The sequence below is a fragment of the Neodiprion fabricii genome, chromosome 1 (genome assembly GCF_021155785.1).
Source record: "Neodiprion fabricii isolate iyNeoFabr1 chromosome 1, iyNeoFabr1.1, whole genome shotgun sequence".
In the NCBI taxonomy this organism is placed as follows: Eukaryota; Metazoa; Arthropoda; class Insecta; order Hymenoptera; family Diprionidae; genus Neodiprion; species Neodiprion fabricii.
Window position 1 is genome coordinate 30,815,155 of NC_060239.1, and position 25,609 is coordinate 30,840,763.

Here is a 25,609-nt window from a genome sequence, read left to right on the forward strand (position 1 = left end):
TTAATATAGTCCTGTCAAGCAGTATCAACTAAGATTTATATGGATAGCGATGCTTTTATAAAAAGATTTATAAATATTTCGCGTGATGTAAAGTGAATTTCCTCCAAAAATCATGATGAATTACGTGATTTCGACTTACCACGGATAAAGTATAAAACGTGCTCATTGAACTTTACAAATGCATTCTTTTTGCATTACAATCGTGCAGTTCACTCGTTATGCGTCCTTTTTTTCTATCACGAGGCGATAAAAATTTATATATTCGTAAACAACGGCGTCTCGGAGTTTATGAATCGTAAAATTCGTAGGTGCACAATGTCATATTATGCGATAAGACTTGTACGAAACGTGGTTTATCTTTTTGTACACTTTGCGACCGATTGAAAAAAAAACAAAAATTACATGCGAAAAAATTGGTGAGATGTCTATGGTGAATTTGTAGAAGTCTATTTTTAGGTGAACTCAATTTCAAGAAAAAGAATCGGAACATTTTCTCATTGCTCTATGAACTGCGGACGAGAGAGGTAGAGTTTTTCGTAAAAAAAATTGGTTCCGAAACACATGGATAATTTGGCATTTAATACTGCTTCAATCAATTTCCACCGCTCTTCGTTTTCGTTTGGATTACTTGGAATTTAAATTACGATTCAGATTAAATTAAAGCAATTTTCTACGTATCCACATGTAATATGAATTAGCTAAATATATTATTACAATATGCTGCAAAAAATCTCGTTCACACAATTCTGATACCAAAGTAATTTGCTACAAGGGCTGCGCGCTCGAAAAACGAACCACTACCTGCCCTCTCCTTTCCATTTCCTTCTTTCTCGTATTTCTATCTATCCTACGCGATTTCCCTTCGAATAGAAATCCGCCATGAAGGGCGGGGAGGGAGAGGATTGCGGAGGGCATCAATGGTACAGAAGGTAAGTACCAAGGGTATTCCTTTGTATCAGGGTGGTAATTTTCTCCCCACCATTGGGGCGAAGTCTATAAATACCAGAGGACGGATTACCTGGCCGACACTTGCCTGCGAAAGTCTCGGAGAAGAGAAGTAAGTCCACGGTTCTGACACAACACTTGGTGAAATTACATACATTAAGATTCCAGTGGGTGAAAAAGGTAACAGTTTGTGCCAAAATGTCGCGGAAAATTTAGAAATGTTTTTAGATATTTTCAAAATTTTCAAGTGAGCGGGAGTAAATATTAACGAGCTTCAACATTCTATTGCAACTACTTGCTCTGGCCGCAATGAAGACGTACGACAAATTGTACCAGCGCTACTTTCCACGTAAGTTTCAGTCGCTAGACTCGTAATTCTGCAACTTTCTTCCAACTTAACTATATTGCAACTATTGGTATACTGCTTTGAAACGTTTGCACGAAGCGTACATATTGATAAAGGTTCAAATTGTATTCGTGTTAGATGTTTCTTTAAAAATTATATGTCTCTCATACCTTGTCCAGTACATTTGTGATTACTTGAATTATTCTTATTCTTGTATACAAACTGAGATTCATATGTTCAGTATGATTTAGTAGCAACAGGTTACTTTCAGCATGCCAATAGAAGTGAAAAAAAAGCATTTCATTTCAAATTTTGCATGGTATATATATTTGTTTGATACTTGAAGTATACTGAGGGAATGGTGAGTGAAATTGTTCCCATTTCATCTCAACAATAGTATTCATTTGTTCTCAATGTCTACCATCTCGTATGACGAACACATTTTCAATTCGGTTTATTTATTTTTTTTATTTTCGAGTCTTACGCCGCTTTTCATATGAAATTTAATAATGCCAATATGTTGGACATTGATTCGTAAGTCTACTAAATAATTTTCTGAATATATTCATGTTTCAAACATAGAGTAATGATGGGTGAAATATGTCTTCATAGTAATGTGACAGTTTTCATCTGACTTCACGTGGTTTCAAAGATTAGGGTACAAGCAGCAGAATGTTAATGTTACCCCTGATGATGATTTCTTAGGAATTAGTAGCTACAATGGTTTTTTAAATTGTGATAAACATTATTCTGTACTTAGTAAGTACTATAGATACTTTTTTTGTTTCTAAATGCTGTTCTCAACCCATCTAAACAATATGTTTGAGTTCTTCTTTATTGTTGAATCACTTACCTTTGCTGTAATAATGTTGTAGGCAAATATTTGAAAATTTGTATAAAATCGTAGATGTACTGTTTCACAGAATTTATCCCAGTGAGGTTTATGATTTGTGTCATGATGTTTACCGCATGCTGGACATCCTACATGGCTCGTCTCCAAATGCCAATTCTTGTCGTTCCAATGACTGCATCAAAAAATGGTTCGTCTAGAAGTGGTTACTGCGACAAGGAGGCCAGCGAACCATCTCGTGAAAGAAGAGCAATCTGGTATGACCCTGAAAACATTTATAGCCCCTGGATTTATGAAAACGAGGTCCAAGATGACAGCCTAGACGCTGCAACTCACAAACAGAATATTAATGAACACAATATAAGTAAAGCGTTGTCGGGACACAAACTTCGCCGCAGGCGAGATTTAGAATTACTTGGTCAGGAGAGAGTCGGCAACGATGGATTCACCTTGTTCTCCAAAAGAGTGTTTGAGTGGGACGCCCAAACTCAAGCTCAGCTTCTATCCTCTTATGGATACGGAAATGCTCCAGGAAATTTTGTGGGTGGAATTGTGGCTATCAAATGGGGACCAAAGAGATCTATTTTTTGGACTACCCTGATAGCGGCGATATTATCTTTGATTAGCCCAATTCTAGCTCAGATCCATTGGGGTGTTCTTTGTGTTTCAAGAGTAATAATTGGATTTGCCGGTGGAATTACATTTCCTGCTTGTCATTCAATGGTAGCGAAATGGGCACCTCCAGATGAGAAAAGTAGATTCGTATGGTCTCTCCTGGGAGGAAGCTTTGGCACAATAATAACGTATCCAATGGTTGCTGCCATAGCAGATTCAATTAATTGGCAAACAGCGTGGTATCTTCCATCTTTAATGATGATAGTCTGGGTGATACTTTGGGCACTGATAGCATATGATTCCCCTGAGGAGCATCCTGGTATTACAGACGAAGAAAAAGAATACATTGCACGGTATATGAATTGATTGAAAGAAGAAACTCTCAGTTTCTGATATCTAACTATTACTTTTTCACTGTATAGATCACAAGCGGGTATAGTAGGCAAAGAAAAACCAACCTTACGTCAAACTCCAGTGAAGAAAATATTGACTTCGGTGCCTTTCATCAGTTTGGTTTGCTGCCACTTCGGGAACATGTTCTTACTGTTCTTTTATCAAAATTCCATGACGCAGTATCTCACAAAAAGTTTAGGATTCAAATTAACGAAAGGAGGAGCACTTGCTTCGCTCCCATGGGCTGGCCGAATGGTTTTTGGATTTTTCTTCAGTTGGGTTGGTGACTCGATCAAGAGACGGAAATACATAAGTATTACATGGCTGAGGAAACTTGCAACAATATTTTGTAGGATTTTTTTCCTTTTTCTCTTGGAAAAGCAGACACCTATGCATCATAATATTTGTAACACATTTATGTATACTTCAGCTCACTTAATTCCTGGATTATTCTTGATCGGCGTAAGTTACGCAGGCTGCAACTTCGTACTGGCTAACTTGTTTCTCGTTCTGAGCTTGGGATTCAATGGCTGTGCCGTTATTGCCAATCTATCAAATAATCAAGATTTGTCACCTAACTTTGCTGGATTTTTATACGGCATCATGAATACTATTGGATGTACTTCAGGATTCATCGGACCTCCAATTGTAGCCACAATCATTGGTGATGAGGTATGTAGATTTTCTTTAAAACACTTCTGCTTCATTCTGCATTATCTATATTAAAATAGCTTGCTAATCGCAACCTGCGCTAACTGTATTTCAATGTGGTTTCACAAATCCCATGTACATGCTGTTACTACCATATCTTTTGTATTACGTGTAGTACGTAGATTCGTATTACGGAGTTAAAGCAGGGCTTGAAGTTTCTGTTATTTTATTCGCATTTGTTAACTGCACAACACCTGGAGGCTTGGCAAGATCCACGACTGCAAAATTCTCTTGTGACAGACTAACAACAGCCAAATCGGACCCCCAGTAATTCTTGTACCTATGATGCCGTTACTCATAGTACGATTATAACTGGTGATCTTGAAATGGTGTCTTACATCAACCTAAATATTTTTACACACGATTCACCATTTTTTATTTTAAATTAGACTAGATTTTTAAGGATTCCACCCAAGCTGTAAACTTGTGTTGCTAACACCTTCATCGACATCTGCTGTTCTAACTTGTACTTTTAATAAATACACATGATCAATATTTGCGGAACTGTGTTTTAATTTACTCCTAGAACAGTCAGTACTGTCACCGAGACTGTTAAGGCCTGACTGTTTTCTGTTTCTACATTATGATCTATCTGTAGTACTGAAAGTATTCAGGTAATGATCAACCCAGTTTTCTGCAATCTTATATCTCTACAATTGTTTGTGCCATATATTCAAAAATATGTACATGTTCTTTCAGGTACATGGATAGCTAACATTCTGATGCTTTGCATTTGTCACACATATTTATTTTTTTAATATAATTGATAATGTATCATTGAACAGAACATAACAGTTCAAATGAAACTTGACATTTAAATAACTCATACCTGAATATACGTTATAGGATTCGATTGAAAACTGGCAGATCGTTTTTTGGGTTGGCGCAGCGGTGTGCATATTCAGCATGATAATTTTTTTCATCGGGGGAAGCGGAGAAGTTCAACCATGGAATGATGTTACAACACCAGCTGATGCTCCTGCAACATCCGTACCTGTTCCAACTGCACAAAGAGCATAAATTTTGTGAATTAATATATTAATTCAATGTGGAGTTTACTTTTACCGTAGAAACTTGGCTTTGTTTTCATCAAAGTCACAATGTGATTAATGTGGGATTTCAACTGTATATGGTGAACAGATTATTTCTTTGCCAACCTAACACATTTCAAATGAATCAAAGGTAATATCATACGGTAAAAAAATGTACGATCAGACACTAATATTGTGTATTATTGATCACTGTTTTATATATGATTATATAGTGTACATTTAAGATGAAAAATATTTTAGTGAATTTTCAAACCATTCATTTGGCATTTGAAAAGTTACAAACTATTGCGCCCATTATAATGACTGTAAAAATTGTTGCACTGTATTACAGCAAATCGATGTACGGATTCAAATAGGAGATAATAATAAATTCTTATAGCGTTTAAGAAGTTAAGTAATATTACACAATTATATTATCTAGGCACAAAGATTTTGTCTGTGATTTTGAATATTTTTACAGAGTAGGTCGTCAGATAGAAAAGGGATTCATATTTTATGTCAACAAATCATGGTAAATATGAATTTCGTGGTTTTTTAAATGAATTTGTATGAAGTAATAAGAAATCTCATTAAAAGTATACAGATGGTGAGGAAACTCAGTTGAAAACTGATGGAACAAAGTGACTCTGTAGATAAATGAGTTGCTTAGAAGCAATTGTTTTATGTAAAATCAATACTTCTTCAGTTATTTGTAATATACGCTTTGAGAAAGTTGTTTTAATAAAATCTTATTTAATTCCTTTATAACTGTGAGTTATTTTAATCACTATAAATTGATTAGCTTCAATTGAAAACGTTTCAAAATCAAATAACTGCACTGAAATACAGGCATAATTTGTAGAAAATTGGCTTGACGTTAATAAATATCCTGAAAATTAGTTAATGACTTGAATAATTATTCTCATGGCTTCGACGCTTCACTACAAAACAACCGACTGCTTAATAAGACATCAAGTCTCGTTGATTTTACTCTTCTTTAGTCACATTTCATTGAAATAATAAAAAGTAATGTTCACAGTTAATGCTAAATGTCAAGTATCGAAAAAATTGAGAAAATATTCCCACTCAGAATGTTAGAATTGGATTTCTGAATGAAATAATCCAATTCTATATAATACTAATCCAAAACTAATACAATATTCAATTTATTTATGAGGTATAGCATTAATATGTTTTAGTTACAGAAAAAAAATTATGTTCATTGGTGACATGAAATGGCGATTCGATACGCAATTGCAATAATGATCCTTTTGGCAAAATGTAGCATTTACATGTTGAGGGCTCAGATGAGCTTTGCTATTTTGACGATGGTCCCGAGAAATAGAGTACTCATTCAAACCGACAACGAATGCGTTCAAAATGCAACATCATTGAAGATGTCTGAAAATTACCGTAATCGTCATTCGGTATAGTGGAAACAAATTTCCTGTTTCAGTTCATAAATGTTGCAGTAGATTTATACTATTTTGCCTACGAGAAAAACAAAATGTTCATCGGTAATAGTGAATATTTAGTTCATATATTTCTGCTATATGCACACACCATTGAATAAGTTGTTCTATATTACAGCCAATACATAATTGGTCTGAACTTAGCATGTGTGGAGTTGTAGCTGCTCACTACGCTGGTTTCTACAGCACTGAACTTTTTGGATCGTACGTTGCCACTTTTAGTCCAAAAAACGTAATTTCTTGGTTCATTTTGTTACCCAGTACTGCGAATACACTGATCCCGCTTTTTCTTCGACTTGGAGAATGGACAATATTTCTCATGAAAGTTTTCATCGGCATTTGCACAGTAAGCAATATGATTTTTGGAAAAGTGAAATTAATGCCGGCATTTTTCTTACAATCACAAACTTTTATACTGATTATAATTAATTCAAGGGACTCAATCAGGAGTCATTTGCAATATTGACACTGAAATGGGCTCCGCCGAATGATAGAATATTGTTTTCTGGAAGTTTATATGGTGAGTACAAGATAAATTATGTGACAAAGGATATTGGACACTGTGTTGAATTTTTTGTGCTACTTAAAGCAGTCAACAACCAGTGAAGTAAAACTGTGAATTCAATTGGGAATAAATATATATATCATATATTTTCAATGCTGGTAACTAAATGATATGTACTATCTTACATTTCAATGTTTAAATCTTTTGTGCTACTCTTTTTAACCACTTAACTGCCAAGGCATTGTAGCGGCATAATCGGATCCCTTGACCTCAAAAATACTGAAAACACGTGCTTTTAAAAGTAAATATTCACCAGAGATACTAAAAAATATTGAATTACTTTATGACGGCATTTCGCGATTTCTGGCAGTTACGACACGGGCACGTTTGACACCGCTATGATGCCTTAGCAGTTACATGGTTAATCCTTAGTTCTGTTATAGAGAAAGAAAATATATTTTATAAATCAGGATATTGTGGAGGGGTTCTTTACTGCATAATAGGATCCAATTGGGAACTACAGGAGGAATACTTGGGACAATCTGCGGTTGGATAGGAACAGCTTATATGGGTGAAGAGCTAGGGTGGGATATTCCATTTTACGCAATCGGTGCAGTTGGAATCATATTAACACCATTTTGGTGTTTGTTAGTCACAGATTCACCAGCTAAAAATTATTTTGTCTCTGCACAAGAAAGAATCTACTTAGAAGAAACTATTCCTGTAGGAACATATTTGGAACTAAGAAATGTGAGATAATTAAAAGGTAGAATTATAATTCTACAAGCTAACAATTATCTGATTTTAAATGTTAAACTTATTGAAACTTTGAAGATTGTTTCAATCCCATGGTGGAGGATACTAAAGAATAAACCAATTTGGGTGTTGTGCATATTTATGTACGGTGATCTCTGGAATTTTTATTTCTGGCTGCTTTTTGGACCTAAATATCTTGTTGAAGTATCCGGCTTTACGATAAAAGAGGTAAGGAACCTAGACCTGTTAAAAAAAACCTATAAAAATATCTCTTGCTCTACATTTTCCAGGCATCTTTATACATTCTGGTTCCGTATCTTACCCGACTGTTTTTTAGTGGTCTGATTACATATATGTGGAAGATGTTTGTTAAATATAATCAGCATTTATCCGTTGAAAATTTCACGACAGTGAGGCGCATATTCACAATTTTCTGTAAGTATTTTTCGTGTCTGCAGATGCTGTAGCACTAGTTTTATAATTTTTTAATTGAATAATAATGGATATTCTCCAATATTCCGATTTAACATATTAATATTATGCTATATGAGCATAAATATTCATTTGATTATCGCAATTTTCTCTCTCTGTTTCAGCACATATCATACCAGGGATATTATCACTATGCTTAGGAGGGCTCAACTTGCACTGTAACTATTGGTATGCCTATATTACGATCACAGTAATGATGACATTTAATGGTGCTTCGTCTGAAAGCAGTGCTGCAATTCCTCAAGATCTTTCACCGGTTTATGGCAGTAATATAATAAGTCTAATATCTACTTTTGGAACAACTTCCGCAGTAATATCTGCCTTGACGCTCGGAGGGCTACTGCATGCAAATGTAAGATTTAACACAAAAAGTTTTCCTAGTTCTTCTACAACTGCCTTGAGATTCTATAACAACTACTTTGTTTTAGTATGCTATACGGAGCTGGAGGATAATGTTTTTTGTGAATGCAGCAATGTATTTAGGACCAGGACTGCTGTTCATTCTATTTGGAAACAGTCGTTTACAATATTTTCACCAAGGCCTGTCCCACGTACCCGACATTAGTTCCGAAAATTTTGGAGAGAACATGCAGCCAATGGCAGAAACAAATGGTACTGTGAATTCATAAAAAAGATTGATCGTGTTTTCACAAAATGCACAAAGTAGCACTGATCTGTAAATACACTAGCAAACATTTTTCATGGCGCTTCAGGTCTAAGGTATACAGAAAAATTTTTGAACCAATTTTAGAGAACTTGGTTTAAAATGTGAACCTTATTTGTCTGATAAATATGAATAGATAATAATTATTATTTGGTTGTTTTGTGTACATCAAATTACTTAATGATATGATTCAAAGGAATGACCAACCTGTTAAATATCCTTTGCTACATTATGTGGCAATTTGATCATCTGCGATAAAGGGCCAAGTTTCGTGCACACCTTGTTCCTACAAGGTGACTGTATTCCCTGATTTCATCTTCATCAGCTGACGAATATGCTTGTTTTTTGTAAATATGGTAGGGTATGATCTTTCTGTTGTAACAAACTGATACCTGTAATGAATATTGCTCTGTAGTGAAAAGGGCTTGCATACATCCAATATAAAATTGACTTTTACAAATCGTAAACGGGATATCTAGTCTAATACGTAATGAATTGCGGTATTTACTTGTGTGATATCATTGCTCAAGTTTTGATCAATAGCATCTAGATCTTCATTCAGTCTGCTGTATTTTTCTTTGTCCAACTTTGGCAGGCAGTTTTCAATGTCACACCATACATATGTCTCTGGGCATAATAGTTTTGATGGACGTAGTCCAGCCTTATATCGCATTTTTAGGCATGTATGAATATAGAAACCCATGTAATAATATTTCAGATTTGGAACTAATTTATTCAACTGCCTTGTTAACATCACTTCTCGAAGAGAACTGCAAATGATAACTTTGTTATAAAGTAATACGTTGTAATTCATTTACATTTGGAAATTGTTTCTGTCGTTATAAATCAACAACTTTAAGTCGAAAAACTGAATTTACTTCTGTACCTTTATAACTGTACTAAATTGATTGTACTGACCCATATGTTCCTAGAGAGATGTGTGAGTAAATTGGATCGTAAAAGAAGTACACACTGGAAATGCATGATGGTAAGATATCTATTACACCAACAGCAATTAGTTGATTGTTAAGCCAGTATTGCTGATGAAAAGATCCATATCCTTGTGGTGGGCCATCAGCTGGGACCCATTCCTTGAAAATGTGTATAGATGGATCAATAATTTGATTAAAGTTTGTAGTAGGACATCAAGCATATTTGACCAAAGTGTACCTGCAACGGACTTTTGCAGAGAAACTCTGTAAACGAATCTTTGTCACATTCTTCAGGCAATTCTTTATGAACTGCCATTTGATACTTTTTATAAAGATTTACACTTAATTCAAAAGTATCCAGAAACTCTTCAGATGAAATGCTTACCAATTTAATCTAGAGAAATTCAAACATGACTTTAATTAATATGCTTTTGCCAAAGGAACTGAAGTATAACGGTTTTTTTTTTATTGTATGCAAGGATCCAAAATGTTCAAGTGGAATTATCAATGTTAATGACAACAAAGAATTTGATTATCTTAGCATCCAACTAAATGAATAATTCGCTTCTGAGACATATTAATTAATATTTTTTTAAGGGAGGTACATGGATCATTAGCCTCTTATCATGGTACACTTTGCTCCAATCTTGCATGTATTGCTTAAATTGCAACATTTGCCTTATATGATCGAACTTTTGAGTATTCTAAGAATTTATGATCATTGAAATCTATCGTTAATCTTGGTACTTTAATACTCTGATGTGTCGTTCATTAGTTTGGTGAAATTTGGAGTTACCTGTAAAGGTGATTCTACAAGGAACCTTGTATATTGTTGTTGCGTAACCTGCTCAGCTCGGTCCTTATGTATTGCCATTTGATATTTTTTGTACAATTCGTAACTTTGCTTCGAAGTGCTGATATACTCACTGCTCATTGGTGAGGTTCTAACAAGCCGCAACTTATAAGGAAAGGAAAATTTTAAGTTTGAAAAATTACAGAAACTTATTTTACAAATTGCAGTTTGTAACATTAACGATTAACCTTTAGATCACCGGTGATTTTAATGTATATTGAAATAGCCCACATTTATATTGCTTGACTATAGCTTGGCAGCGGCCTAAAGGTTAAAGGATTCCAATTAGATCAGAAGCTATTATAACCAATAATATGAACAAACCCAGGCATTTTATACTGTGAAATATTTTCAGTGCTCGAATGTCAGAGCTAAAAAGAAAATTCACTAACGATAGTCAAGCTATGCTCAACTTTTGTCTAACAAAATATATTTTTCAATATTGCATAATGAACAAAATTGGAGCAAATGTGTTATGGTATTAATTATCACAGACATATAAATTATTGAACATATTTAATTTAGCACCTCTAGTTTCTTCTGTCCCACATTTTCTTCATTAAATAATTCCTCCAACGTTTTGCCAACAGCTATTGATTTTCCCTGGTTTAATATTTCGTTAATTTCTGTTGTTGATTTTCCCATTGACAATAATTTATTCTGTTTACGCTCCAGTCGTATAATTTTTGCCTTCTTAGGTGGTGGCTTACTTTGGTCAACACCCATTCCTGACTTATAATCTTTACTAGTAGAGGACATCGGGGTTAGATTTGTATCATGTTTTACCTTAGCAGCAGAATAACTGCTTTCAGTTATACTCTGACTATTGGTGGAATTCGTCGGGGAAGGTAATCTTAGATCAAGTGTATCAGCAATTAGAGACACGTCAATATTGGTAGCATTATTACGTGCTCTTTCAACTTGTTCAGCACAATTCTGAACTTCCATAAGACGGGAATCTGAAAAAAATGGATTCTTCTTTTTTCAATGTTCGATATTACATAAATGAATTATTCATAAAAATTAAACTGATCAACATTTACCTGAGTCGTCTTGAACAAATTCATCACAAAGTGCTGTATCATTCTTTTTCAATTCACCTTTCAAGAACTTGGACATTCTTTTCATTAGCTTCTTTTGCGACTTAGATATTTTGAAATCCAATGCTTCACATCTAAGAATCAACAGTTTTGAGATTGGACAATTTAAAAATTAGATCCCTACAGTGCATTCAAACGAAAATACTACAGGGAAGCTTCTCTCAATGGACACCTCTTAACAGCGGACACGTCTTCATAATAGACAAGTTAGAAATCCTCGGCATAATGGAAATATACCCTTTAATAACAGATACTTCTTTATAGCGGACAAGATTTTCAGTCCCGAAGGTGTCCGCTATTGCGAAGTGTCAGTATATGAATAAAGCTGATGTTGCCAAAATATTGAAAGTCACGATTATTTCATTGCTGACAATGCAAAAAAGTTATTTGGCGCTTACTTGATAGTATACATGGGACAACAAGTCTGGTCCATTATAGGTTTGTAACAATAATTGCCACTGCGCCTCCAGCCTCTATCGATGAGGTCCTGATAGTCTTGAACTTTTAAGGTATATGCCCACATGCCTGTAAAAATATATCTTAATTCGTGCTTGAAATAGTGGTTGTTAATCTAAATTAAATGATAACCTTACTTCTCTTACCACGTATCTATCCGTATACATACATACTTTTACTACTCACCATGGCTACAGTTTGTATCAGGACTCTTGCAGTAGCCGCATTTGTGTTTTTCACGCTCTGCGAAATATTCGACAAGACTTGGGGACTTTCTCGACATTTTTTAAATCTCTACTACCGTATTTCGGATTCTGTCACATCAAATGAACTTCGTGTCCGCCGCTCTCAATCCGAATCAATACTATGATACCACTAGAATGCCACACAAGCGACAAACGGCCAGAGCAGTGGGTACTAATCATATACACGCATGCATGCATACATACCTGAGACCGGCTGTAAAAAGCGAGCAGACGCCAGAATGTCGGCAAGCCTAATTCCTTCAATTTTGTGTACACGAATGGTTCGATCAAAAATCCAAAAGTATACACGATGTTGGAGAAAGCAAAGAGCTCCGAAAATCTCTCGAAGGAAGAATACCTGATAAGGAGAGCCAAAGAAGAACTGCCAAGGAATATTTATGCCGCCAAGTCGTGGTTGATTACAGCGAAATCATTATTTCCCCACAGTGCCAAAGTACAGGTTAGAACGAGATATAAACAACATAGTTGATACATAGATCACTTGGTTTCATGTACCATTAAAATCGGTACCTTTGACATGATTTTACCACTGATGATCGAATTTTCTTTCATTTCAGTTTGAGGCGTATCGTATCGAGAAGTTATCAAAAAATGTCAAGGAAGCTGCAAAATGCTTCAGTGAAATGTAAGATCCTTTATTAACATGACTCAAAATTGTTTCATACCTCTTTCATTTCTTTGATAGATTTCAGAATTTTCCGGATGATCGTGATATATGGAAAGAGATTGAAACAGTAACGGCGTGCTTAAGATCAGAGCAATGCGATCCAGAAGCAGATCTGTTGTGCCAAATGTTTCAGCACATTCCCCAAGATTTGCAACATCGGCTTCTTGTCATGACTGCTGATCACAGTGAGGATACAATGGAACACTGCAAACTATTGCTCCTTCTGCTGGGACGATTTCCACAGACTATCGCTACTCACGGGGTAAATATTTATATCACAATTTTCATTTTCCATAGACTGATTAACATTTACTTAGTTGATTACCTCAATTATTATTTGCTTTGACAGCCACGTTTGGTAGAGACCCTGCTAACAGCAGAGAAGCACAGCCATCCTGGTCGAGCGGTGAATGGATTTCGACGTTTATTGGCTTGTGACGCACTTCCGCTTCTTGGTTCTGCTCCTGTTGAGCTTAATCCTCGTCTGAGTTTGCGTTTACTTTGCAAAGCAGTTGAATTTTATTTGGCATACATACAACATCCTCAAGATGCTCAAATTCTGCAGCCCTGGGACAGATTATTTCAGGTGGTTGAACTTATTGGGGGCAAATTGACGTGGGAGTTGAGCTCCCTCTTTGCAATGCCTTGGAGTCGTGAAACTTACAGTGAAAGACTACAGCTTTATGCGTCGACTCATAGCGGATCTTTGTGTGAAGAACTTGTAGCCCGACAACTTCTCGTTTGTTCTATTGTGGTACTAATGAGGGTATTGCATGAACACGCAGCGCTCATTAATTCGGCAGAAACAACATACTGCCTTGTAGAGGCATTTGGAGAAATGAGCTATCCATCTGCTGCTGGTAAGCCCTAAAAAAATATAAAAAAAATTGAGTCGCACGATAATTCATTCTGTTTACAACATAGATCCAAAATTAAAAAGGCGGAAGAGAGAAGATTCTTTAGCACTAATGGTGACGAGTGATGGGGAATATAATGGAAATGGACTAGGAATAGCTGTAAGGTTATGGGACATATTACACAGCAGCGACTATCTTCAAAGAGAAGTGGGAAAATTAAGTCAGCAATTACGACTAGACACATGGTTGAGCTTATTTCTAACCGACCTAGCAATGTATAAGGGACTACATCGTGATACTTTGTCCAGGCTGTCGCAAGAAAGCTGCAATCTATCTACTGAACTTCGATTAGCCAGCTCTTGCTATTTTTTGAAAGACTACAAGGTAAATTAGTAATCACATTTTTCAACCCTGAACTCGTATCAAAATTATTACTGCCTTTAGCCTAAAGTTTGATGAATCCAGAACTTCTTTTACTAAGGTATGTTACTGACATTAATGGTCACGTACCTGATTTCATTCCAGAGCATGCTTGAACACATTGTCTTGATTACCAGTATGCTTCCGGTAGCACGTGGTAAGATTTCTATGAACCTAACTGTCCCAGCTGTACGTCATCTGCATTATCTGACACTTGCACGTAATCCTGTTCTCCAATACTGCTCCAGGTTACTTTTAGCGTCAATTAAAGTGAGTACTGAAATTGTAAAATAAATGATCAGTTAGCTCAGTTCAATAAATCAAAATGAGGTCCAACTAATCTTTTTAGGAAAATTTCACAATACCTGGAGGTGTTGGTGACTTGGCATTGGGGCATTCTATGGTACTAATGCAAATGGATTGGCCCCAAGAAGCTGGTACGTTGGGTATTATTACTGAACGAATTCTTAATCGTGGCTCATTTGGGTACCCATTATTTCAAGCATACATTATATGCGTTGATATATTGGAGGAGCTCACATATTTGTGGACCGAGCATGGCGGTGGAGTATCTTTGGACATAGCCAGTGGATCAGGAATTTTACAGAGTAAGCAAATATAACTGTAATGAGACGAATGTTTCAGTTAAGATGGTCAGATTCTCAAATTTTGATACATACTAACATTTTTGCGATTGTACTAGGTCGGCGTATAACAACACGTGGGGCAGATAAAGGAGTGCGAGAAGAAGTGAAACAAGCTATGAGACGACAAGCTGCACGGGATGGAATTGAACCTATGGATGACCTTATACAGAGATTTATTGTCAATGAAAAAAATGCTATTCTGCATAGTTTAATGGGACAATAATTGATTCATGCTGGTAATGTTGTGAAAATTATTTGTGAAGTACTTTTCTCGTGCTCATTCTAGTGCAAAAAATTCAGGAGGCTTGAATTGTGCTGCTCAAAATTTTCTCAGCTTCGCTTGTGCATAAAAGTAATTTGTAGTGTATTTACTTGTATTGTGGTCTGGGTAATACTACGTGTGAATAGCTTTATGCATAAGTCTATAACGTGTGTATTAATTGATAAGTTTATAGCTGAATACTGTATAGAATTATTAAAAATTAGCTTATAGCATAATTCTTGGATTATTTATTTATAATTGTTTTTCAGGTCTTTCACAATTCGCTTCTTACAAAATAAGATTACTATCAACAATTCATATTTTTTTATTTAATATATAAATGTATAGGTTGAATATTTTTGTTATATAAAAAGTTTATATACTATAACGCTATTGTATTAACAATTATCTTCATTGAGTTAAGCGGGGTTTTCATTATATTAATTTTTCGTGCCTAGAATTTCTTCATTATTGTTATAAATTTAAATTGAAATTAAATGACAGAATTTAAATGGCAATGCGACACAGGGACATAGTACTAGTGTGAAAATGCTAGATACCGTTTTGAAAGTAAGTGGATTTGAAAAAATACTAGTGCATATAAACTTAGAAAGTAGTGCTTAACGATAAAATTCATTTGTCAATTTCCAAGTTTTTTATACAAAGTGAGGTTTATGTGGTGGATTCACTACGATGTCAGTATTACGACTATATCGTAATCATTTAATTCCATAATATGTTTACTTGCAAGTACTATTGTTGTAATATTAAAAAAAAGTTGTGCTAACTTCCAGACACCCTTAAACTTTTGGCTCAAAAAATTCGAATTGGTGTGATAAGACACCAGAAACTTAACTTTTGTAACTTCGAAACAGCTTATTATTTTACTGGCTTGTAGTTACGGAAAATAAATTACTATTCAAAGTGTGATGGTTGATGTTAATACTCTGGAGGTTAATACTTCCCATGTTCAAGTTATTACAAATTGACGAGAAGATAATTCGGGACTGAAGTAGCAGTCTTACAATCAATGAGACCTACATTTTATTTCAGATCGTTTTAGATTTAAATGTAGCGTGCACTAAAGATTATAATTAACAGAGTGATAAAGAATTATTCCAACACTCAGTTGATCCCTTCTAAACCCATTGGTTCAAATTGTTTGTTTGAAATTCTGATAATTTTGACGCCGTTATCTTTACTAGATTGGTACTATATAGTACTTATATTTTAGAAATCAATTGTATGTACATATACAGCAAATTTCAAATGAACTAAATGTTTGTCAAAGTCTGGTAAATAGATTTGTTTGATTTGTTTGATTTTTTGCAGATAAAAATGTGATAAGAGTATTGTAAATTACTGGTGATTCCTCAAGTGGTATTGAATATTATACTTTCAAATGTCTAATATCCATAAAATTATGCGCAAGATTACTTACAAAATGAAGCCATAAAATCAATTTCTGTGATTCAGTTTGAACTCTTCAATATCGTTATAAAATCAGTCTGATGTCTTAAGAATTATGATGATAATGCCTTCGCGTACTAGAACTAGGGATGTTCTGAAAAAATGTTTTTATGTATTTACGTTCTTGACCCTGGGTGCCATTTTTTTTTACAAATTAAAACCGTAACGAATGCATAAATTTATTATTTGAACTATAGATTTCTATAGTTCTAATACAAACTATCTGATGTATACACCAAGTTGCAAAGCACTTTGCAACAGAACTTTGAGCCCAGGCATAAATGAGGCTATCTGACTAAAATCTGGCCCGGAAACAAGTTGCGTGTGAAGTCCCAATCCACCGGTATAATTCCCGCTCTGTATCATTTCAGACATTTGATGAAGAGAAGACAGAGTACTTGGGGACAACTGAAAAAACAACAGTCAGTTGGCAGTCACTTCTATGTTCATACTTGTCTTACAAACTCTGGCAATATCTAATTGTCTCACCTTATTTTCTCGTAGGCAATCATACAAAACTTCCAGTTTTCTTGATACTTCTTCTATCTTTCGTTTGATTTGCTGAAATAATAAAGTAAGTATGAACGGAATTTGTGAACATGGATTTTGAAAATATTATTTGTTTGTGGCATAAATGAATAAGAAGCACAGCATTACTCATCCAATAACTTTTCAATGAACGTTATCAACTAATGAAGTTTACCGGATTCTTGGCATTGTTGTAACACTGAGTTCTGACTTCATCTAATACAGTTTTTAAATGTACATGTTCCTCTGGTATCGGTGGTTTTGGTTTCTCAGGTTCAGCAATTCTTGCTGACTGCACAGGTTGTAATGATTCAACAGGTGGGTTGAACTGCGATGAAATATGTTGAGGTGGACCATATTGTTGTTGCTGCCCATAAGGTAAGTGGGAATTAGAGTAAGCACTTTCTTGTGCAATTGGCTGAAAAGCGATTAAACAGAATTACAATTTGTTGCCAACATTGAAATATCGACGATTCAGTAAGGATTGAGTTGCAACATTAAAAATTTGCATATTCAGTATTTAGTCTTACGTTAGGAACTGGTTCCTGTTGCGGAGTACTGCCGAAAATTGGATGTAAGATTGGAGTTTGTGGCTGAAAGGAGTCCGCTCTTGCCTAAATAATAACACAATTACTTAAACATAATCTGAAAATAATGAATAAATTTCACCTATAAGATAATAAGACCAAAATGTTCAATTGCATTATTCAAAACAACTAAGTTCTTGTAGTTTTTAGGAAATATTCCACAGAAAAATTAAGTTAGTACTTGGATTTAGCATGGAAGCAGTCCAAATGTAATACATTGTGAAACACTGAAAATCCTTTCGAATTATGTATCGTATTCAGCCAGGATGAATTTTAGGTATTACAAAAATCCCTGAAATTTTTTTGGGTATTATGGTAACAAACATAGGAACTGAATGTTCCAATTATATACGGGGAATGTAGGGAACAAGTCCCAAAATTATGAATGGCCATAATGCAAAACAGGTGACGAACACATTAATTCAGCAGGTAACAACATATTAAAGAACTTCGGTAACATTATTTCAAAAGTCACGCAAAATTCCCAGAAGATTTGCTACCTTTGGAGTACCAGAATTCAGGTGTTTTTCTTTCCATTTCCTGCTACCTGCATGCTCCGCGGACATTATATTATTGTTGTTGACTGTCAACAATGGCTAGGCCATTTTAGAAAGATAAACACCGATTTATCACTTTTGTCAATGCCAGAACTAACGAATATTTTGTACCATTTACTTATTTTAGTCTATGTTCTGTAGTTTAAATTGATATTAAAAACGATCTAAATTGAATCCGATACGGAACAGGAAAATTTTGAGTATTGAAAATAAACTATTGAACGGAATTGTTCAATTACCTTTCCATACGCCCACATTGGCTTAGATATTTCTTCATTTTTAGTACTACAAGGTAGGAGACTCACCTGTACTCGACTGGTATTTGCATTTGGAGGGTCGTTCCAGCCAGACTGTTGTGAATTGTGTTGATAACTGATTTCGTTACTGTATGTTTGAGCTGGTGGTGGTTGTGGTTGTGCACTAACAGGGTTGTACATAGACGACTGAGTAGTATTTTGCATAGGATTCATTATATTAGGTTGTGAAGGCTTGGTCAGGCTGGTTGCTGGTTGATTAAGCACTAGATTTTGCAGCTGTGGTTGTTGATTGGAATAGAAATTTGGTGACACGGTAGGTTGTGTCGGGAAAGAGTTTTGCTGGGGAAAACCTTGTATAGGTGGAACTTGAGATTGTGGCTGATTGTTATACGTCTGAAGCGTAGGTGCAAAAGAGTTTTGATTGCCATATGGACTTCCAAAAGAACTTGTTTTTACAGATGGGTCAAGAATGTACTTTGAACGAGCTTGTGGACCGACACTTGAAGGTCTAGACCCAGTGGGATTTGAACCTATTGAGGGTGGTGGTGGCGGAGGTTGAACCGGCGGTACAACTGGTAACTGCCCGTAAGTTTGTGGTGCATATTGATCAGCAAATGTTGATTGAATAGATTGATTTGGTATCGTTCCAAATTGGCCTTGTTGTGGACCCCCAAACTGATTGGTGCCAGGTCCATATGTTTGTTTAGTAGGTGTTGTGTTCCAATTATTTTGTGGTATTGCTGCACGTGAAGGATCGTATGCTGTTTTTGAAGGATCGTATGCTGGTTGTGGAGGAATCATAGGTTGAGTCGATCTTCTGGATTGGCTGTAGTAAGTCTGTTGACCTGGTATCGATGCTCTGGGTTGTGCTTGCTGGGCAGTTGGTTGAATGTATCCCAAGGCCTTACAGAGGCGATCTCTCAAAGCTGCGATTTTTGCTTCCTGACTGTTACCGAGATAAATTAAAGCAGCTTCTAGATTTCCTTCCGCAGCTAACATTTCAGCATATTGAGATAGTAGGACAGCCGCATTTCCCTCTATTTTAACATCTATGTTTCCTTGAGCTTCTAAAACCTTCTGCATGATAGTTACTAACTCCACAACTTCTTGAACCTCTTCTTCTGATGCTTCGATCATTTTATTTAAGTTTCCAGAACAAATGTAACAAAACTGGGACTCTCGTTTGAAGATTGGATCACCACTAGATACCAATCGATCACCGAGCACATCTGAAAGAACAATGTTCAGTATTTCAATTATACCATGTGACAAATTATTTCAGTTAAATTACCAACAATCAGTGCCCATTTATTTTACAATCTGTTATATTCATTGAGCATAGTGGCGTTGCACTATTGTTCAAGACTATAGAATGAGAGGATTTGAGTTACATTCCCCAGCTTGTCGAAGAAGACCTGAATGGCAAGTCGTAAAAATTGTAAGACAGGTCACATCGTTCAAGTGCCGAACCATCAAACTGAGGTTTGAACTGGGTCCAGCTACACCTGAGCAAGGTATTTTTCAGTTTTCCTTGCCCCCTGTGTAATCATGAGTAGGTATTTCTCCTGAAGAGCTTAACACAGCTGCAGACTTATAATGATGGTTATGAAACCATCTTTCCCTCACCTTGCACAGGCTAATCATTTATGGGGACATACCCGAAAGATTATGACGAGAGAGGAGTGATTATTGTTATTATTATTATATACACTTACCACAAAGGGCTGAACGCTCTTCGGGGTTGGAATGTGTGAAAACTCCCACCAATGCTTCTTTCCAACACTTGATATCACAATTTCTGACAATATCACCCCAGTCTTCACTAACCAGGGAATTTATAAGAGAATTAAGAGCACTTGAATGCTCCGAAAAATATCTGTATTGCGTTTTAGCAAGTAAGTCAGGTCCTCCAGCCATTGATAGAATAACTGCATCTGCATATCTCTTATTCGTAAAGCAAAGAGAAACGGCTGCTTCAATATTCCCAAGTAGAATTGCCTGAGTGATGAGACCTTCTTCATCTGAAATACCAAGTAATTAGTAAACTACCTTAGACCTGTGAGCTGGTAATTAGATACACATGTAGAAAGTATTACCATCTCCAGTATTGAGTTTGAAATTGGTTTCAATAGGCTTGACCGAAGCTGGAGATTGTCTTGTCTGCTCCTGTTGAGCAATCGCATCAAATGCTGCACTTCCGTCAGTTACATTGCCATTAGAAACCTATTACAACGAGTAATTGTAACTTTCATCTGTTTATGGAAATATTTTATTCATTCAGCACTATGAACATTTTTCAGTTTGTGTCAAGATGGAAAAATACCTACATTATTTAATTTATTTAGTTCAGTGCTTGTTTCAGTTTGTTCTTCAGGTACAAACTTGCTGAGCTTTGTGTTAATCGATTGCGAATCATATCCTAATAATTCTAATATATCTCCAGTGATATTATCTCCAAAATGTGCACCCAAACAACTCCATACTTTACGATTATGATCACTAGTTGCAGTATCAGCTTTTCCTTTGCAGAAATCGCCAAACTGTCCGTTTTGGAGTGCAGCTTCTAAGTGATTTGATCGGTGAATTAATTCTGGATCAGTTATTACTTGTGATATAATGATTCGACCATTCGAATTAGGTGGGTCATTTTCGAATAATGTCAGTTTTCCACCAAACTGAAATTAAACAAATGTCTGTGTAATTGTCAAATTAAACATGGATATTAAAATTTAACACCCTACTGACTACATTTCATATCATCAAAAAGAGTTAAAATGTAAATTGTAAATCGGTAAAACTGAGTATAAGTTAGTTCAACGTACAGATTACACAATTATGTAAAGTACACAGATTACTCACACCAAACGAAGCTCCAACAGGCCTTTTTAGCCATTTAGGAGCTTTTTTCAGATCTACTGTTGATTCATTTTGCAGCAATGGCGGTGCTTGAGCAAAGGCATCCATTCCAGGAAACGAATCAGCAATCTTGTTCGAAGTTTCACTTGAAACTTGTTGCTGACCACCCAAGAGTGAGTAAACAACTGCATGGCCATCAAAACTACTGCCAGCTACTAATCCAGGATTGCGTGGACACCAAGAGACATCAAAGTTCCACTGATTTGTTTGTGCCAACTCACAAAGTACTTCTCCATTCTATGATTGAATGAACACTCATGACTAAATTCAATCAAAGTGTCAAAATATGGCATGCAAAGTTGTAGATAAACTTACAGTCGCTGTTGAGTTTGGGTTCCAACAAAGTATTCTATTGTCTTTGGCACAACTGACCAGAAGATCAGGGTCGTGTAGATTCCAAGCAATTGAAAGAACGCCTCGCTGATGAGCCGCTAAAGTTTTTAGGGGTGATGTGGCAAATCTGAGATCCCAAAGCTGAATTATTGGGCTCTGATCATCCTCTGATGCAAGGCATAACTGTGTTGCAACATCTGGATGCCACTGTACCACTTTCCACCGAACCTGAAGTTAAGATGAGTAATTGGTTGATAGTGTATGACAATTTGATTAACTTGAAAAAAACTAAACCTACCCTTGAGTTTGCATCATTCAGCTTGATTATTGGCTCATTTTTCCGTAGGTCCCAAATCACACATCTTTGAGAGAAAGTGGAAGCGAGAATGTGTTGCACTGAAATAGTAACACTCGATCTTATAATTATCATACTGTTTTCTACAAAAAATTTTGAAGTTAAATCAACAGTTTCAAATCTGCAAATTACCAGTTTTGGAATTTGAATTGGCTGAGTCGAGTTTGGAAAGGGATTCGATTAATTATAAGTAAGTGAAAATTTACACCTGAGTTTATGATAATATAATTTATACCCTATACCTTGCTTGTTCCATGCAATATACTGGACATCTTCCAGAGGTTGACTTCGAGTTCCCGGAGTCATTGGAGTGTTGGTATTAACAAGATCCCATATGTAAATTTCACTTTCTGTGGCTCCTGTGGCCAATAAATTTGATTGGAAAGGATTAAAATCCATGGCTCGCACAGGACCAGTATGCTTGTCAGGGCTACTGAGGATGCAATCACTTTCATTGGCTAACATCTTAGCCGCTGAATAAATTTTTATAGTTCCATAATCACAACCGCCTACTATTATACCAGCAGGATTATTGCCGAAAGATCCCCATATGATCTTGTGATACCTTGAAAACAAGAAACACTTTTAAATATCAGTAAGTATCTAAAAATTGAAACATAAGGGAAGATAAGGATAGCATAAATTTATATGGATTTTCAACAATAAGAATATGAAAGGAAGAAAATGATTCAAGGGTAACCTGTGATCACTAGATATCGAAGCTTTAAGATCCATGTCATAGCCGGGTTCTTGTAGATTAAGAGCATATAAATCCAAGCTGGCTGATGTGCTGAAGCTAGCATCTAACTGTTGAGCAGCGGTTCCTGCCGCTAGCAATATCGGATGTTGAGCAGGTGGAGACCACGCCACATTTACAGTGCGTAACAGTTCCTTCACTTTCATCTTGTATACTGATCACCGTAACGAATAAAAATTTTAATTGTTTTAAATTAATGACTTTTAAAAAGTTACATAAGCAAATATATGTGTTATACTTCTGGAAATATAAGTACACAAATAATTATCAATAATACAACCAAACGGGTCATGATAGTCTGACTTGTACAACAGCAGACAGTGGTATCAAGTTTTTAATTACTCGGAGTACGAGTAATGAATTCTTAACAATAATTCAAAAATGAAAGATGCAATATTGCTACGCAAGAGATCTGATCAGCTACAGCATTGATGATAGAGCCGTACAGCAATGAATACTGGATGCATCGTTGCAAGATGAGATCACAAACCGTAAATATTTTCCTAATATAAAGTAATACACCTTATGCAAGGTCCAGTTGTCTGGTGGAGGACAGGATTTGATAGTCGACTGAAATGTCATACGGATTAATAAGAACTACCTGACATATGCAGTTAAGAACACAATCTGGGCATAAAATTGAAACGAATAATGATGTAAACAATCCTGTGGCTAACCTTGCTTTCGTTCCGCTCAGTATGAATAATCCTTATAAATATAATTTCGGTAACGTCAGGTAAATTTGATTCACCACCGTCAACACTTCCAACGTGGCGACTGCCGGACTGCCTGTAGTTCGTAGCGCGGCGTAGCAAAATTCAGCGGAAGGCTCCGGCTCCACAACCAGCCACGAAGTGTAGCCGGCTACGACTGGTCGCTACCGTTCGGTGGTAACTTGTGATTACGCGGCTTCAAATTTAGTTTCTAAAAGCGACACCAGGTGGATCAGTCATGTTTGTAAACTTTTGTAAACTTGCTCTGACCGCTCTGACTGTAAATGTCAGGCAGGCACTGAACTATGATACAATCTTACAATTAGAGCGTATAACAGTACAATCTACTGATTTGTATGAATATATTTTTCCAAAATATATCTATACATTCGTGTGTGTATGATTTGAAGATGATGAAGTCTGATCTGCACAGCATTGAATAATTAGCACGGGAAACAAACGAGCTCAATTTGATGGTGCAATTTTACTGAGTACACTGAGGTCAGTACAGTTTCCTCTGCAATTATCGTGTATAATTCTATTTTTAGATTACGGCAAATGTTGAGTCTAAATTGCCGTATTCTACATTTTCTGAAATTAAACGATTATTTTACAATTAACACCGTTATTAAAATAATTTCTGCTATCCCCCAGGTGATCTCGTTGCTGTAAACAATTATTGTTTCTAACCCTAAAATTTCAATAATGGTTGAGGAGAGCGTGAATTCTTATAACAAACCGAAAGTAAGAGTTACGTTGCATCCTTGGAATTACAAGTTATAAAATTTTATTAAGTGTGAGAATGTTTTCACATGCCTTAAGTATTCTCTCTGTGATTCAGAATAAAACTGCGCGGCCCCGTCCAGTTTACTTGTGGAATGTCTTAGATGTACAGAAGTGGTTGCGGAGACACTGTAGCGATTACTATCAATTGTATCATGAAAAGTTTTTGTATGTAAGTGAGAGAATATGATAGCACGTAACGTCCGACTTATTGTATTATGTATGTAATTTTGACTTTAGGGAATCATTCATTGATTTCAAGCATATTATATTTGAATATAACAGATGAGGATCTAATTCCTGTATTGTTTTCTCTTTATACAGCATGATATAACTGGCAGAGCGCTTCTGAGGGTCAATGAGAACATCTTACTGCGATTGGGAATCGTGAATGAGGAACACAGATCGGATATATGGAGAGAAATTATGAAATTGCGATTAAAAACGGACATATTGGAGATTAGAGATATTGAACGTAGAAATAATACTAATTATGATTGATATTGAGATTGTGCCGACAATTACTATCATTAGAATTAATGTTTTTATCAGTCACTTTGTACCTTTCATTGAATAATCCCTCTTTCACTGATATTGTACATCTAGGGAATGAGCAAAGCGATCAATATTTCGATGGATGAAAAATCGTTTCACACTTTGAATACCAATTTCACCGATTTTCATGTACAAACTAACATATTAATTAGTAAAACATATTTTTGTACCTAGTTGTTTGATAAAAAGTTATTTTATTACTACTACCATTGATGAGTATTTTAACTAAAAATATTACCAGGGGATCGAAATGTAATTGAAACCACAAAAACTTACTGTTTTAGACATGTTCTTTAGAAAATTCTAAATGAAAACTGCGGCGCAATGAGCCTTAGTAAATAGGAAGTTACATATGCTTTATAAATGTACCAAGCATTATTCATATAATATGAAAGCTGTATTGATCATAGGCTGATTTTCAGATACTTGTTTGCCGATATTTTTAATAAATCAAAAATTGATGGTCAATGAGACTAAAAGTTTGTTATCCCTGTCCAGCAACGTAACACTATGTGCAATTAAATGATCAGTAAATTATTTAGGCCAGAACAAAATATA

General features: G+C 35.6%; 6 protein-coding genes across 16 annotated transcripts; 4 read left to right on the top strand and 2 right to left on the bottom strand.

Moving 5' to 3' along the window:
* The first annotated feature begins 664 nt into the window (after positions 1-664).
* On the top strand, positions 665-5,659 carry LOC124178135 (sialin). Of its 2 annotated transcripts, XM_046561319.1 has the most exons (6): positions 913-1,125; positions 1,194-1,294; positions 2,215-3,109; positions 3,179-3,498; positions 3,580-3,821; positions 4,707-5,659. In XM_046561319.1, the coding sequence occupies exons 2-6, from the start codon at positions 1,255-1,257 to the stop codon at positions 4,878-4,880; spliced, it is 1,671 nt and encodes a 556-aa protein (XP_046417275.1). In that variant the 5' UTR covers positions 913-1,125; positions 1,194-1,254; the 3' UTR covers positions 4,881-5,659. The 2 variants fall into 2 exon arrangements, with proteins under 2 accessions (XP_046417269.1, XP_046417275.1); XM_046561313.1 differs by having other exon boundaries at positions 665-1,294.
* On the bottom strand, positions 4,747-12,449 carry LOC124178158 (arginyl-tRNA--protein transferase 1). Of its 7 annotated transcripts, none has more exons than XM_046561380.1 (9): positions 12,308-12,449; positions 12,064-12,190; positions 11,609-11,739; positions 11,352-11,524; positions 10,509-10,670; positions 9,699-9,871; positions 9,289-9,550; positions 8,988-9,172; positions 4,747-4,863 (listed from the first exon to the last, which is right to left on the bottom strand). In XM_046561380.1, exons 1-8 carry the CDS (start codon positions 12,402-12,404, stop codon positions 9,026-9,028), a joined length of 1,272 nt encoding a protein of 423 aa, XP_046417336.1. In that variant the 5' UTR covers positions 12,405-12,449; the 3' UTR covers positions 4,747-4,863; positions 8,988-9,025. The 7 variants fall into 7 exon arrangements, with proteins under 7 accessions (XP_046417336.1, XP_046417310.1, XP_046417301.1 ...); XM_046561354.1 differs by lacking the exon at positions 10,509-10,670 and adding an exon at positions 9,951-10,106 and having other exon boundaries at positions 11,094-11,524; XM_046561345.1 differs by having other exon boundaries at positions 11,094-11,524.
* Positions 5,792-7,129, top strand: LOC124178206. Its single transcript, XM_046561444.1, has 3 exons — positions 5,792-6,318; positions 6,482-6,709; positions 6,799-7,129. The coding sequence occupies exons 1-3, from the start codon at positions 6,127-6,129 to the stop codon at positions 6,967-6,969; spliced, it is 591 nt and encodes a 196-aa protein (XP_046417400.1). The 5' UTR covers positions 5,792-6,126; the 3' UTR covers positions 6,970-7,129.
* A 212-nt stretch (positions 12,450-12,661) lies between the features above and the next one.
* Positions 12,662-15,814, top strand: LOC124178086 (integrator complex subunit 10). Of its 3 annotated transcripts, XM_046561234.1 has the most exons (8): positions 12,662-12,826; positions 12,945-13,012; positions 13,073-13,316; positions 13,404-13,914; positions 13,979-14,295; positions 14,437-14,601; positions 14,681-14,939; positions 15,035-15,814. In XM_046561234.1, exons 1-8 carry the CDS (start codon positions 12,677-12,679, stop codon positions 15,199-15,201), a joined length of 1,881 nt encoding a protein of 626 aa, XP_046417190.1. In that variant the 5' UTR covers positions 12,662-12,676; the 3' UTR covers positions 15,202-15,814. The 3 variants fall into 3 exon arrangements, with proteins under 3 accessions (XP_046417190.1, XP_046417202.1, XP_046417197.1); XM_046561246.1 differs by lacking the exon at positions 15,035-15,814 and having other exon boundaries at positions 14,662-14,843; XM_046561241.1 differs by lacking the exon at positions 12,662-12,826 and having other exon boundaries at positions 12,961-13,012; positions 13,080-13,316.
* Positions 15,466-23,902, bottom strand: LOC124178058 (protein transport protein Sec31A). Of its 2 annotated transcripts, none has more exons than XM_046561152.1 (14): positions 23,678-23,902; positions 22,944-23,154; positions 22,486-22,808; positions 22,187-22,284; positions 21,871-22,116; positions 21,499-21,792; positions 20,967-21,314; positions 20,736-20,862; positions 20,355-20,660; positions 18,688-19,868; positions 17,769-17,852; positions 17,414-17,656; positions 17,200-17,271; positions 15,466-17,118 (listed from the first exon to the last, which is right to left on the bottom strand). In XM_046561152.1, exons 2-14 carry the CDS (start codon positions 23,144-23,146, stop codon positions 16,930-16,932), a joined length of 3,714 nt encoding a protein of 1,237 aa, XP_046417108.1. In that variant the 5' UTR covers positions 23,147-23,154; positions 23,678-23,902; the 3' UTR covers positions 15,466-16,929. The 2 variants fall into 2 exon arrangements, with proteins under 2 accessions (XP_046417108.1, XP_046417117.1); XM_046561161.1 differs by lacking the exon at positions 23,678-23,902 and adding an exon at positions 23,523-23,543.
* Positions 23,903-23,982: 80 nt separating this feature from the next.
* LOC124178222 (protein aveugle) lies at positions 23,983-25,519 on the top strand. The gene is made up of 4 exons (XM_046561462.1): positions 23,983-24,214; positions 24,368-24,457; positions 24,555-24,668; positions 24,821-25,519. Exons 2-4 carry the CDS (start codon positions 24,419-24,421, stop codon positions 24,995-24,997), a joined length of 330 nt encoding a protein of 109 aa, XP_046417418.1. The 5' UTR covers positions 23,983-24,214; positions 24,368-24,418; the 3' UTR covers positions 24,998-25,519.
* The last annotated feature ends 90 nt before the right edge of the window (positions 25,520-25,609 follow it).